Source organism: Nannobrachium achirus (genome assembly GCF_963921795.1).
Source record: "Nannobrachium achirus genome assembly, chromosome: 17".
Lineage (NCBI taxonomy): Eukaryota > Metazoa > Chordata > Actinopteri > Myctophiformes > Myctophidae > Nannobrachium > Nannobrachium achirus.
Genome location: NC_137824.1, coordinates 49,746,713 through 49,762,211, shown reverse-complemented (window position 1 = coordinate 49,762,211; position 15,499 = coordinate 49,746,713). Strand labels below are relative to the sequence as shown.

The 15,499-nt window shown below is 42.0% G+C and overlaps 1 protein-coding gene across 1 annotated transcript; it reads right to left on the bottom strand.

The window, feature by feature from the left end:
• Nucleotides 1-182: 182 nt before the first annotated feature.
• gdpd2 (glycerophosphodiester phosphodiesterase domain containing 2) lies at nt 183-13,401 on the bottom strand (the record flags this gene model as incomplete). Its single annotated transcript, XM_080746786.1, has 15 exons — nt 183-339; nt 1,230-1,312; nt 2,011-2,158; nt 2,691-2,839; nt 3,290-3,496; nt 5,419-5,590; nt 5,742-5,824; nt 6,440-6,585; nt 6,740-6,833; nt 7,001-7,099; nt 7,195-7,254; nt 8,415-8,508; nt 10,671-10,774; nt 13,183-13,256; nt 13,350-13,401. 15 exons carry the CDS (start codon nt 13,399-13,401, stop codon nt 183-185), a joined length of 1,722 nt encoding a protein of 573 aa, XP_080602912.1.
• Between the last annotated feature and the right edge of the window lie 2,098 nt (nt 13,402-15,499).

The window sequence follows — 15,499 nt, the reverse complement described above, 5'->3', positions numbered from 1 at the left end:
ATGCATTTTCACAACTTTTCAAAAATAGCAGATCTACAAGCTCGCAGCACGGCACTCAGTGCCGCAGATCTGCTATTTTTCAATAGTTAAAGTATAAAATAATTAGGGCCTCTCCACCTTGGGCCCTAGTAACTCAGTCCCCCCCTTGTGACGCCCCACTTGGTAATTTATAGCTTCAGAATTCATTGGAGTACAACAGTTGAAATCAACTTCCTTTCTTCCTGGTCCAGGGTTAAACCATTCTTTGAAGTGTTGAGAAGAGGGATGTTGCTGTTGTGTCTGGACTGTGCTATGTCTCTCTGAGACAGGGCTGTCTCCTCCCTTGTGTCTTCCCCTTTCCTATTGAGAGTCACAGAACATGAACACAAGTTGAGTGTTTCAATCTCACATGATTCAAGAAAACCAGTCATTTCAATGTTTTTCAAGTATATTTACAAAAGTATACCTTATTTTTTTTTTCTCTATAGTAGCTACGTCAAAATTGGATATATATCTACTACAAGGTAGTAGGGGCAACCTTGTCCAAAATGTTTTACTGAACTTGTGGATGAATGGCAGTTATGCCTGTTTTGGTAACACATTTCATCTCATTCATTTTATTCGCAACCCTGTTTTTTAATTCAAAATAATTAATTCATTTCTTATGTTGCTACTACGTGGTAGATGTTTTGTGACTGAGGAAATATTAAAACAACAACAACATTAAAGGAGTAGTTCACCCCCAAAATGACTTTTTTTCTATTGATTAGTCACACCATGGAGAGTAGAGTTCAATAATATGTTTTGTTTTTTGTCACATTCCTAAGACAAAAATTTGTAAGTAAATTTACCCCCATTGATTCCGGATGGGGACCCGTTTCGAAACGGGTCCCCATCCGGAACATCCGGAACGAATGGGGGTACATTTATTGTAATCACATTTTTGGCTTAGGAATGCGACAAAAAACTAAAAATATTATTGAACTCTACTCTCCATGGCGTGACTAATCAATAGAAAAAAGTCATTTTGGCGTTTACATGCATATTATATTTTTGATTGACATATAAAGATGCATAGAACAGTCTATCCTGAAATCAAATTATGATGAACTCTAACCTTCAATACTTTAAGAAGTGGATAAATCATTCTCTATTCACAGGTCTATTCACAGGTCAGGTCATATAAAGTAAAACAATTGAAACTTTGAAAGAGTACAATTAACCACATAACAAACCACTGTTCAGCTCACCTCAGGAAGATGAAGAGTGCAAACATTATCAGCAGTGACACCAGGTCCACTGAAATCCATATCATCCTGTATGTTTTAGGTGCCTGAAAGACATTCCAGATACAGTCAAAGCATGTCATATATCCAGGGAAAAAAAAGAAAAACGTTATCACATTACCCACTACGAGACTTTATTTGCCCTGGCTGAGTCGACTGCTAAAGGGACAAAGATGGTGATGAGCTTATACTGATTTGACTAAAATGCATTACGGTATATTCGCTACAGCTTCAAAACATGTATTAGCATTAAGGACACTGATGGGTTTCCTCGATAAATAGACATAATTTAATACTAAAGACATTCAATTTATACATCACACGTCACTCAGGGGCCTTTTCCACCGGCAAAGAACCGGTTCTGGTTCTTTCTCCCGCCTATGGGATGAACCAGAGGTGATCTTTTCCACCGAGAACCGGAGTTGGTTCTGAACCGTAAAAGTTGGTTCGGAACGGGAACCACAAAATCCTTGGTTCCTCTGGTTCAATCATGGTTCAATCTGGTGGAAACGCAAGCCCGGTTCGCAAGAACGAACCAAGGTTCCCAAGAAAGTTGACCCGGCACTGGTTTGGAACCGGTTCTTTGCCGGTGGAAAAGGCCCCTCAGTGAAAATAACTGATTATCAACTGTAAACCGTGACATCACATCTGTATTTGTGATCAGTTATTCTCGTCAAGAGATATGCTTGTGCCAGCAGTCTGGCCACTCAGTGCTCAGAGCACACATGTGTACAGTGTCCCTCACCAGAGTCCAGTGAGGATGGCTCATATCTTTTAGGAGGTGGCAGGAGTTGGTGGTCACGGAGCTGGCCTCTGAGCACCACAACAGAGAGAAGAGCCACGGCTCATTCACCACCCAAAGGTTCACGGTCACATTCCTCCTTCGAAGACCCCTGGGGGGAACATAAACGTACATGTGTTGGTGCATGCACTCAGTCAGAACGACACACTCCTACACGCAGCATTCACAAACGTTCAGATGAAACCACATGCATGTCACTGCAGGTGAAAGTGAAGATCAGCGTGGCGCTAACAGTGTGTGGAATTGTATGGAACTGAAATCACAGACATTGCGCAACACATAAATAAATACGGCGGTATAATGAATCATCTTAATCTCTTAACTTTCTAAATGCATGATGACAGTTGCCATTCACACATCATTAAATTGTTCGTTACAACCCATCAACTGTGTCTAAAGGAGGCTTCTTTAAGGTGAGTGTGCTCAACCATTAAACAGCCCCCGTGGGTGAGAACATTATTTGAGTCTCACTCCCCCGAGGCCCCGTTCATGTGTCTCTATATTCAGTGCCAACGCTGTGTCTCAGCACGCCACAGACGCCCTTTTAATTAACACAGTGCGCGCCCCGTGCTGCAACTATGGCTGATATTACAGATTTATCTTGGATCCCGTTTCTGCTTTACCTGATTTCTTTTGCACTCAGATTGCAGTACTTCACATTCAGGTGGTTTCCGCCGCTTTTATCCATTGTGGAAACATTGTCATAGACCTGAATGAACTCCGGAGCAGCCTCCTTTACATAGTCTCTGTCTGTGTTGGGAAGCCAGAGAACCTGTCCAAAACGAAAAGAAGAAGAAGAAAAAAGAGAGAGAGAGATGAAGCAGTGACCCCCACTACATATTGTATAAAATAGATAGATTCACAGACTTGTTTCACAACGCAGTGTACGTACCGGTATGTTGGATTCATGTTAATGTGCATTTTCAGAAATTTAACCACTTAAACATTTAACCACTTAAACCCTCAATACTTAGTAAACTTGACCTTTGGCTCTGCTTCTTAGCTCGGCTATATTCAGCTAACGTTACCCTCAGAATAGGGATGCTAGGGTTCAAGTGGTTAATGTAATTCAAGTGATTAATCATTTTAAAAAATCACACAAAGATTTGGTGTCTGCCTTTAGTAACTCTGAGGACCCCATCCTGTTGAAGACCCCTGCCTTAAATGATAAATGTGTATTATCGACAGATCTACATAAGTACATTGTTAGCGTTGCTCTCACCAGTTGTGGAGGAATGCCAGACCTCAGGATGGCGCCGACTACGTCGGCAGTGTCGTTGATGTCCTTGTGGTCATAAAGGTCAAACAGGACTTTGACGTTGTGCTGCTTGGCCAGGTTAAGGAGCTGAAGTAAGGATGGAATAGTCTGATTCCTGGACTCCTCTTTCTCCTCTGCCGAGAGCTGTGAGACTGAGCGAAATGGATCTGTCTGGAGGGCACAGACTTTGCTGTTATGATTACATTGTGGTTGTGGTTTGGGTCACGATACGATGAAATACTGAGAAATCATAAATAGTAATTAACTTAAAGACAAATAAATAACATATAGGGGGAGAGCGGGGTAAACTGAGACACTTTTTACATTTGCTCCCCTCTAGGCGAACTAAAATATATATCAGTAAAAATGTACACATTTCCCAGTAATTTGGGATGTTTCCTAACAATGGAAGATATCAGAACATATTCAAGACAAAAGGCAGAGAAAATATGATTGTTTTAAAAAAAGTGGTCTTGTGTCTCAGTTTACCCCAGGACCGGGGTAAACTGAGACAGACCAGAGAAATCAACGGGGTAAAGTGATCCACTCACTTTTTTCACTTTAAAACTACCATAAAAACACAAAAACCCGGTTAACCGGGTTAAATATGTGCAGTACAAAAATGTACATAGCAGACATTCTTTTAATAGGCTTTGTCCTGTCATTTCCACCCATGTGTAAAATAATGTGACACATGGGCAGAAGGAAAAAACTAAAAACCCTATAAAAAATTGATAGAAGGGTTTACCAAACTTTCCTCAGTTGATCCTTATGTAATTTTTCCTGTAGAATCTATTTCTGCAAAGTATATTGTTGTATTGTGCATAACTAATGAAATAATTAGCATATGTAGTCAAATATGTTAATTATCTCATTAATTATGCACAATACAAAGAAATATATATCAAAAATGGATTCTACAGGGGAAGATACATCAGAATCAACTGAGACTAGTTTGGTACACCCTTTAATCAGGTTTTTACAGCTTTCTCCCTGTCTATCATGTTGGGATAATGTGAGATAGTGTCTCACTTTACCCCGAAGCAATTGTCTCACTTTACCCCACAGCCACATTTTGGGAAAAGGGATATTTTTATCAATTCAGGGTAATCTTCAGCTAGCATCTATCACATGGATTTATAAGTTGGTAGTTCATCAACATGTATGATATAAAATGTTCTCCCTGCATCTATTTGCTTTGACACAACAGCTGATTATGTTGACAGCAAGAAAATTTACTTTTACATGCAAAAAACACATTTTTGTGAAAAAAGCATGTTTTCTACAGCACTATCAGGTCTCTCTTTTCATGACAAGTGGGAAATTCAAGGGGCTTGAAAATATAATGGTCACATGACCACAAATGTGTTCCATTGCCAAGATAAATGGAGCGTCTCAGTTTACCCGGTGTCTCAGTTTACCCCGCTCTCCCCTACAGTTGGTCCTAGGGCCGGGAGAGCACAGACAATCTCCTGTTTTTAACCTGAAAGTGAGGATTTTCCTCGGGAGGACGTGACGCATGTGAAGGAACATGCAACTCCTACTCAAACCACCAAATAGGCGCCCTGACCAATCTCACTAAAGCAACATCACCATCCTTGCCTGCCTTCCCATACATCAGGGGTGGGCAATTATTTTTTCCATGGGGCCACATGAACAACAGAAAATGTTGTGGAGGGTCAGGCCAACAGGCAGTGCTCCCCGCAAGATGTGCACCCCGCAAACTAAACACACGGCTTTACCTCCAACTTCAGCAAATAAATAGTTAGTAGTCAAATTTTTGTTGAAAACCCCGCATTCGGCATCGACTTTTCTTTTTTTTGCCACTTTTGCCATTTTACGATCCAATGATCACACACACGTGCTGATGTACGCATTGCGTCCATATGTACGTGGATAAAAAACGTACAAATAAAAGAAATGCAGCCTTGGTCCATGCATGAGGTAAAATTAGAAAATGTGTTAATTTTGTAATTTGACATTAACCCTACAAGGGCCGGTCAGGTCTGACATACGTACATAGTGTTTGTATGAAGTCTATGTGGTGGGCAGGATATTATTGTTGATGTTGTTATTAGTTACACAGCCCTAACCTTTATGAACCAGTCCCCTGCATTGAGGCTTTGTAACTCTTCCCAGGTGATGTCAGTGCTGTGGTTGAAGAGATGGTCAGGAAACTTCTTCTTCACATCTGTTGTTCTCCGTAGGAATTCAGGTTGGTCTTTTTCATGCTTGTCATGCATCAGGAAAGGAACCCTGTCTTTACTAGAAACATCAAATGAAAGATTTATTTTTGCAGTTACTTGTGGTTACATACAGTAATAATAATTATAATAATAAAAAATAAATGCTTTGCTGCTATATTTCAGCCACTAAATGAGGCAATATATTGTGAATCCACGTTGACCCTGGGTACCTGATCTGCACATCGGTCTCGAAGGCCGTCACGTTGCACTCCACACTTCTCCTGAACGACATCATGGTGTTCTCCGGAGCCAGCTGAGCACAGTGAGGACAGATGGGTGAGAAACACTCATGCGGTAAAACACACATCCTAAAGCCATGTGTGAGAGCACGCGCAGAACTCCATACAGTATACGTGTGACCCAATGTAAGACTGAGCTTAGTGCTGACACAAGGACAGATGCCACATGGCACACGGGACTCTCTCACATGGCTGGATATCATTTTGTTCACACCTGAGCCAGGCATGGCGGATCATCAGTGCATGTTAAATTGGTCTACGTACTCAAAATAATGAAAACACTTTATGTATGCTTTTATTTAGCCTTCGTTTCTTCTAAATGGTGTTTTCCGGCCTTATAGCTTTTTCCAGTGATCTGTTCTACTGTGTTATGCCATATACGTACTGTAGTATGGCGTGCAGAATGATTTTAATTTTTGTAGGCCTCTAACCATTTCATCCATTGAAAACGCGGTAGGTAGCATTATGACCATATGACATGTGCATGTCGTACAGGGAATGATTATCGTATCCCTCAGAAAAAAACCTAGAACGCACCACTGGCTTTTTCTAAAAGTCTACCAATGACAGCATAACTTCTATCATGCAGTAAATGCACACATAACCCCATGGAAGAACAGGATATTCACCATTGGTGCTCCTCGGTGGCCAATGAGATCAGGTTTAGCAGGTAGCTTAGCCATTTCAATCAGACACGGCGAGTCGATGAAGAGGGGACACAGGAAGAGAGCCGTCGACACCACAGTGAACATCGCCATGATCAGGACCTTGGAGCCTGTACAGAATACAAATCAAAGCATCTGTTGATCCTATCGTCATATTAAGCTTGATTTGTAGAGCCATTGCTATTAGTGATGCCATGCAGAAACACAGCATCACAGGCACTAAAGTTGAATAAAATATTTCAACCCCACACAGGTTACACAAACCTGCTCTGCGGGCCTTGTGGAAGCTCTTGATCACGCGCCAGCTAAGCAGGGTTAAGGCTCCTACACCACCCATCTGTAAGAAAGGTGCCGTTGCCTGCCAAGAAAAGACACATAAAACATAGTGATGCCCACAGCCAGCTTACATCCAGTGCCAACTACCCAAACCAAATATCATTCATACGCCAATATTCTCACCGACACTCAACTGACATTTTCACACATAGTCTCTGTCACGGATGATATTTTTTGGCCCTTACGCACCTGGAATGAGAGAAAAACAGCCTTCCATTCAGTTCTCCACTGATGGCTTATTCCAATGACTCCGAGCGTGACGAATAGGACACCTAAAAACAGGAGGATCTAGACGAAGCATATGTAAACATGACATCTGGTAAGCGGGCCCAACATGCACTCTGAGTAACCTGAAGCCAGACCAATGGAAATGAATGAAATACCTTGTGTAACCAATGTAAGTCGATGGGTTCCTTCAAGGCACCTTGGAACAGTGCAAAGAACTGTAAGGAAAGACCATATCATAATGAAATCAGAATCGCTTTACTTGCTAAGTACTATCAAAAAGGTAATTGTGACATTTTACAAGACAGTGCAAGAATTTGTTTCTAAGCTGTAAGTCATATTACTAGTAAGACACCTCATGCGACCGACCTCGCCCTAAAGGGCAAGGTCGCGTCAATTCTTGGCCATCTGGCCAATGATGTATATGGGACCAGTTATTCATATATGGAGACCCCTGCATGATAGTCAACAACATGTCCATATATGGGCATTACCAAATATGGGCATTCCCAGATATGTCTTAATATTGATAAGATTGGGACAGGGATCTCCATATATGGGCATAAAATGTATGTTAATTAGTAAAGCCAAGCCTGAGTTTGATGCCTTGGGATCTCCATATTTGGGCATAAGTGTGTACCCTAACAGGGCATCATCTGGGGAAGGTATAGTAGGGTGTAAATCAGAGTAAAGCAGGCATGGACATGGGTGGCTGGGGATCCTGCTCCATGTTCACACAGCAGTGCTTGATAGCTCTTTGGCATGGGATCAACTTTCACTTTGCCATGCGATCAACTTCAGAGCAGTGATGTGGCACAGACTAGTGACAGTGAGTCACAGTGATGTGGCACAGAGTGACTCATATATGGCCATAAAAGGATTCTAGGAAATACCCCAGTGGAACAGGAAGTGATGTCACAGTGACAGTATGGATATCCAGGGTTTGATGACATCACTTCCGTTAGGGAAGGACAAGCTACAACATTTCTCATGGTATACTGCGACCTTCGGTCGCAACAACCCAAACACTGATCCCAGTGAGTAAATGGCTATTTTTGAGCCGTGTCAAATGCTCCTACGTTTCACTTTTTGTATTAGTACGGGTCTGATCCGTGTCATACACATAAAGTAACTGACGTCACGGCCCATACAAGGAGATATGCACGTGCGTTCTGTTTGCACCGCTCACTTCGCACCCGTAGGATTTTTATATAACTTGACTGGAATAATGACCAAGGTTTGCTGTGTCTAAGTTATCATCACTTAGCCACCGTAACCCTGGTGTCAGACTTTTAGGCTTGTCACGACGTGCTGTGAGCTTGTAGATCAGCTGTTTTAGTACATTAACAGAAGCATCAACATTGTTTCTGTTTCTCACCAGCAGCAGAATGCAGTAGCTGGCGACCACAGCAGATGTGATGGTGACCACCATGAACCAGTTCACCCACTGTTTCAGTATAGTGAAGCACTTCCTGATAATAACAGAACAAGAGAGGGCAGCACAGAGAGGTCAGTGTATTCACAAGCAAACAAGAATGGATTGTGGGCTTTTGTTCTAGACACATTGTGTGTGTGTGTGTGTGTGTGTGTGTGTGTGTGTGTGTGTGTGCGTGCGTGCGTGCGTGCGTGCGTGCATGCGTGCGTGTGTGCGTGCGTGCGTGCGTGCGCGCACGTGTGTGTGTGTGTGTGCGTGTGTGTGTGCGTGCGTGCGTGTCCGTGCATGAAAATCATAGGGGTCTTTGTTCTTGGGGTTGGCTATACTTTTGATTACAGCTTTTAGAGGAAGCCTTTCTAACCAAAGAGCTAAAATATCAACAGCTGGAGCAGACTATCTCACAGCTAGGCTACAAATTTGGTAGCCTGGGGCACGTGCACAGGTTGGCTGTGAGGGGCTTTCGAATGGAGGACCAGCAGCTTCCAAAAGGAGGACCAAGCAGTTAGCGAGGTACTGCTTGGTATCAATTTACAATTTAGGCATTTAGCAGACGCTCGTAATCCAGAGCGATTTACAATAAGTAAGGTAATACATCAAAACAATAAGCAAGCTAATACATCAATACATCAACATCAATACATCAAATACATAGAAATGTAAATCTAGAAAAGAATAACGTGGGTAGACCAAGCACCTAATCAATAAAAGCTTATATAAAAAAACTAAAAAGCTATCTAGCTTTCATTTATGGTCATTGGGGGAAGGTGAGTGCTACGGTAAGTGCAATGGGCCTAGGTGAAGTCTGAATGGTTGAGGGCAGTGAGTCTGTTGTTCTAAGTGCGACAGGGAGTTTATTCCACAGTTTGGGGTCCAGGAGGAAGAATTGTCAAGGACGAGTGGATTCTTGTCCTGGGGTTTTTAGTGAGGGTCAGTTCTGTCATCATCCCTGTGTTAGCTGATCTGAGTGAACGTTTGGGGTTGTAAGGGTTGATCAGGCTTGTAGGTATGGAGGTGCCATACCTTTGGCTGCTTTGAAAGCCAGCATCAGGGTTTTGTATTCAGTGCGGGCCGCAACTGGGGGCCAGTTTAGGGCAAAGGGAAGTGGGGAGACATGTGAGAATTTTGGCTGGTTGAAGACTAGTCGTGCCGCGGCATTTTGGATCAGTTGGAGCGCATGCCGTGAGGCCAGTGAGGAGGGAGTTACAGTAGTCAAGTTTAGATAAGACAGAGATATTTACCCATGAATGATGTGTCTGACAAATATGTCACACAGTACACAACAATGTTCTGCCATCATTTGTTTTCTTACTGCCTGACTGCAGTGTTTATGTCCTTTGTACAAGTAGTCCAGTAAAATTAAGGCAGAGGTTGGACAAAATTTTATTATTTAGTTTTTCAACTGATTCTGTTAGGAAATTAGGTCTACTAGCCAGGATAAAAAAATCTACCATGATCTGCTCACTGCAAATACCCACAGTGGCCAAATCAAGTTGGGCTCCCATCGACTTTCTATATGGAGGAAAATACCCAGAAAAAAATCAGCTTTAAGTAGGATGTGAGGGGTCTAACTAGGGGTTTGTCATGATGCTGAATCCATTGCAAGCATTTATTTTGCACAAAAAACATTCATTGGCCCCAGAAAACGGCAACAAAAGATGATCTTTTTGATGACTCATCACTTTTTATCACTAAACCATCATTTTCTGGGGCCATTTTTAGCCCAAGGAATGTTCTTTGTGCAAAACAAATGCTTGCAATGGATTCAGCATCATGACAAACCCCTAGGTAGACCCCTCACATCCTACTTAAAGCTGATTTTTTTTCTGGGTATTTTCCTCCATATAGAAAGTCGATGGGAGCCCAACTTGATTTGGCCACTGTGGGTATTTGCATTGAGCAGATCATGGTAGATTTTTTATCCTGGCTAGTAGACCTAATTTCCTAACAGAATCAGTTGAAAAACTAAATAATACAATTTTATCCAACCTGAGTGTATTTTTTCCCTAGATTTACTAGACTAAAGGTGCTATTCATGTGGACATAAATACATATTTAAAGTGTGTGTGACTGTGTGTGTGTGTGTGTGTGTGTGTGTGTGTGTGTGTGTGTGTGTGTGTGTGTGTGTGTGTGTGTGTGTGTGTGTGTGTGTGTGTGTGTGTGTGTGTGTGTGTGTGTGTGAGTGTGTGTGTCATCGTTTACCAGTTGACCTCCTCTTGGTCATTGAAGGCAATCAGACAGATGTACATCCAGCCGAGCGTGAGGAGGGATGCCACCGCAACAACTGAGGACCAGCAGCAGGCGCACTAAAATGAAAAGATCAGGTTTTTTGTGTGGTTAGTGGTTACAGTATGTTTGAGTAAACTGTAAAGGCTTTGTTAAAATTAAGTCTTGGTATCAGATTGATATGTTATGTTGTTTGCTAAACATAAAACTCATTTATCGTTCATCTTACTCTTGGTGTGTGTGCATGCATGTGTACATACGCGTGTGTTTGTTTGTTTGTGTGTGTGTGCGTGCGTGCATGTGTGTGGGATTATAGTGCCTGTGGGAACTTCAATGGAGCGATTCCAGTTTTGCTTTCTGCTAGCATTATCAGTGCTTTATAATTGGAAGCTGAACAAAGAATCTATTGACAGATTGGTTAACAGTAGCTTAGCATGCAGGCTTGACAAACAGGTTGAAGCATACAATCTTCCATTTGCCAAGTTTGCATCCACTGACTGGAACAGGGGAAAAAACCTTTTCCATCCATCACCTATTCATCATATCTCACCTGAGACGGCCGTAGCTGAGTCAGTTGAGAGACCATCTGATAATCAGTAGGCCACCGGTTCACCACCCGGCCTAGCCAATATTAATGTCAGTGGTGGAAAAAGTACTCAAATCTAATCTATCTATCCACTTAATCTCTCTAATCCCTACTGTATATACTTAGTTGACTCATGAATGGTTTACTCTGGTTTACTTTGTTCCCTCTACACCAAATCTCGTAGGAAAACCGCCAATTTACAAGCTCACAGCGCATCATCACGCTGTGATGCGTTGTGAGCTTGTAGATCTGCAATTGTCACCGAACGTTCACCCCACTAGGGTTCATCCGGTTAACTCTGTGTAGAAATAGACCTGACACTCTGGATTTTACTGTGTGCCTCCTTTCATCCCCATCAACTCCCACCCCTTTGTAAGTCTGTTCCAGATGAGTCCACTACAAGCCTGTTAAGGCCTGTAGGGTAGAGTTATTAATGGTTCTTGGCAGCACATGTATTCCTAACCCACAATCTCACACACAATCTCTTCTTCAGGTTATGTTACTTGTTTTTGCCCACAACAGGTTTGGAAAAACTCTCTTTCAACAAAAAATATTTTTACTTTGTTTCTCCTCTGCACCAAGGGCAGAAGGTCATTTTGGATGGTAAAAAAGGAGTTGAGATGGGAAAATGTTTTATATTACCACTATTTAGTCCGTTGGAATGTTAATTCCCAATTACAGGGGCTTTGTAAAGTTTCTAGGGCATGGAAAACTGAAAACCCTGAAGCCGCCCCTATTCAGTGAGGGCTTCAGATCTATTGTCTGAGTTGTGAACCATCTGGAATAGGTTGCTGAACAAACACCAGATACAAGTGTTTACTTCTGCACAAAGCAGCGGCAGATAAAATGAACATTTCATCCCGTCAGAGCACAATCAGATATACTGTATTCAAGGCTGGGTAGTAACTGACAGCACATCCACAGATCCTCTTTTCTCATACACAAGGAAAGATTACTCTGAACATCAATGAGCATATGACAGCGTAAGCCATTTAGAAGAATATGTGATAAGTTTTTCATAAAAAAATTAAGTTTACATATTTTGCAAACGGTGAAGTTTCCATTCGATATAATAGCTCTAACTGTTGTGAGCTGATAAACTCAGAGGAATGACCAAATGGCTGTCTCTTGAATAATAGTTAGAATTTACATTTTCATGACTACCTTATAGACAGAAACATAATAAGAGAGGACTTTCACAGGACTCGAATAGTTGTGTGTAGTGTATATAACACACTCTGTTTTTGTTGCAATAATGAAGTGCAACATTTGTATTCGTATTTTATTCATTCTGGTCATTTCATATGTGTAGTATATTCTCTTGATCAAATAGTATGGGCTGCACGATTTTGGCTACAATGCCAATCCCAATTATTTAGCTTAACAAACTAAAATAATCAATTCAAAATGTATTGTCACATCTCACAGTTACAAAGTAATAATAATACATTTTATTTATATTGCCGTTTACATTTGAAATGTCAAAGTGTTAAAGTAAAAGAGTTAAATTCTTTGCACGACAGTGCAAGCTATCAACATCGCAGTAACAAGGGAGAGAAAAAAAGGGAAAAAAGACAGGGGGAACATATAAAAAAGCATCAGGTTTCTAATATCACAGTGTCATGTACTGTGCATGCATGGCATAGATAAAAAGCACATAGAGTATAACATCACAAGTCTGCTTAAAAGGCAATACTGCATGGCAACTAGGTTTAGTGCTTATTCAGGTAGGCTACTGTACAAACTCTTCAGAAGTCTGGTGTTATGCTTCTGATAATCCAATATAGCTCTGCAAAAGTTATATGAACAGATTGTGGCTGGGGTGATGAGTGTCCTTGATGATTGTCTCAGCCTTGGCTACACACCATTTCTCGAGTATTTTCTGGAGGGAGGGAAACTCACCTCCTGCGATGTGCTGCAGTTACCATACCTGGCAGTGGTGTCACTCGTCAGGATGCTCTCAATGGCGCTGTTGTCTATAGGAACAGTCCACACTCACAAGATTGTTTCTTCGAATTTTTGTATTTGCCGCAGCAGCGGTCTCTGACAAACGGGTGCGTTTCGGCTACTCAGGCCTTCATCAGCAAGATGTCTGATGATCCTGAAGTCCACGATCAGCATCTTCAAGACAAATGTCCCTCTTAATAAATAAACGTAATAAAAATAATCTTGAATCTTGAATCTTGATCTTGTTGACATTGAGAGCGAGGTTGTTCTCCTGGCACCAGTGGTCAGTGATCTGACCTCATCCCTGTAGGCCAGGGGTTTTCAACTGGTGGTCCGTGGACCACTGGTGGTCCGTGAAGGTATTGCATGTGGCCCCTGACCATGTATTTAGTAATGTAGGGAAAAGTCACATTTTATTTGATCGACCACTACTTTAGAGTGCACTAAATCACATGGTGATGTATGATGACGCATCAATGTTGTCACTTGTCGTTTCTGAAAAGTCGGACGTCAAGAACTTCCACAGAAAAGGAGCTAGAATTTCAAAGGGGAGTGAAACTGGTTGGATTCCCTGGTTGAGTCACCATAACTGGAAATGTGCCCATGTCAATCGCATGTGTCTACTGACTCACATACGTTGAATGAATGAATCAGTTAACATGAGTTTATGGACGAGAACCATGGGAAAGTATAGATCAGTGGTTCTCAATAGTTTTAGAGCATATCTCAGTTAAATAATGACTGTTAAGGGCTTGATTTAATTCACCTTGAATTAACTAATTAAATTAAGCCCTTAAAGGAGTGGTTCACCCCCAAAATTACTTTTTTTCTTTTGATTACTCATGCCATGGAGAGTAGAGTTCAATAATATTTTTAGTTTTTTGTCACATTCCTAAGACATAATTACTCTGCTTTACCATCTGGGCTTGCTCGGCCAGAGTTCATAACACTCGTAAAGTCCCGGGCCGGACCAATCAGCGGCAGCTATGGGCGGGCTCTGAGCGTCTCTGAGCCAATAGAGTCTGATTGCAGACCACGTGGAAACCCAGGAGGCGGATTCTGGGTGCAACGTCATGCAGACAGGCCAATATGAGTGGTTGGAGTTGGCACTCCCAGACTGTGACAGAAACGGCCACATCCAATCACCTGCTACAGAAATTCAAAAAATGGCCCGCCCCTTACTTCGAGAGTGTCCGAGAGAGCCCAGATGTAAGGCAGAGCGTTACGCACTGCTGCAACTATCTGGCGAAAGTCAGGTTAAAGACATAAATGTGATAACAATAAATTTACCCCCATTCATTTCGGATGGTGACCCGTTTCGAAACGGGTCACCATCCGGAATCAATGGGGGTAAATTTACTCAAATCAAATTTTTGTCTTAGGAATGTGACAAAAAACAAAAAATATTATTGAACTCTACTCTCCATGGCATGAGTAATAAATAGAAAAAAAGTCATTTTGGGGGTGAACTACTCCTTTAACAGTCATCATTTAATTTCCAGGCCCCCCCCCCCCCCCCCCCCCCCCCCAACACAACAGTGGTCCCCAGGTTGATTCTTAGTCAGGGTGGTGGTCCCTGGTTCATAAACAATTGAAAACCCATGCTGTAGGCGGTCTCATCGCTGTTGGACGTAATATTGTGATCACCATTATTAATCACCATTATTCCCATGCAAGCCAAATGACATCATGATGACATCATGATAACGTCCTCCAGTGACTCCGGTGTCGTTCAGAACAAGGCCAGATCACAGCCCATATGGGGATGATCTTGAAGTCATTAGCAGGACGTCATATGGACTTTCTTGTTTGACAGGATTATTGTTATTGTTTGTAATGTTAGTTGAAATATGAAATATGAGCATGTAAGGTTATATTCTGGGACATATCTGACTAGTTATGATATCTGGCCTCGATTGGCCTCCATTAGACGTCCGTTTTCATGGGCAGGATTTATGTTGGTTGAAATCAGGTGATATTCTAGGCCAGATCTGACTAGTCATGATTTTACTTGATCTGGGCTCAATCGAGACGTCACTGACTGGTCCAGGTCCTGACCGTGCTTGCTGGGTCATGATGATTTGTGGTGTATGCTTTGTTTACTTTGTCTTCATTGCTCGTTGTGCTTAGCAGTGCAAACAGTCCACTCTGAGAGTGGGCGGGTCTATGGGCTGGAACCAGGCTATAGCAGTGCCATATCTTCATACATAATATATTTTGTTTCATAGGCCTAATGCAATTTTGGGTCATGGGTGGGATGGCTGACTTCTGC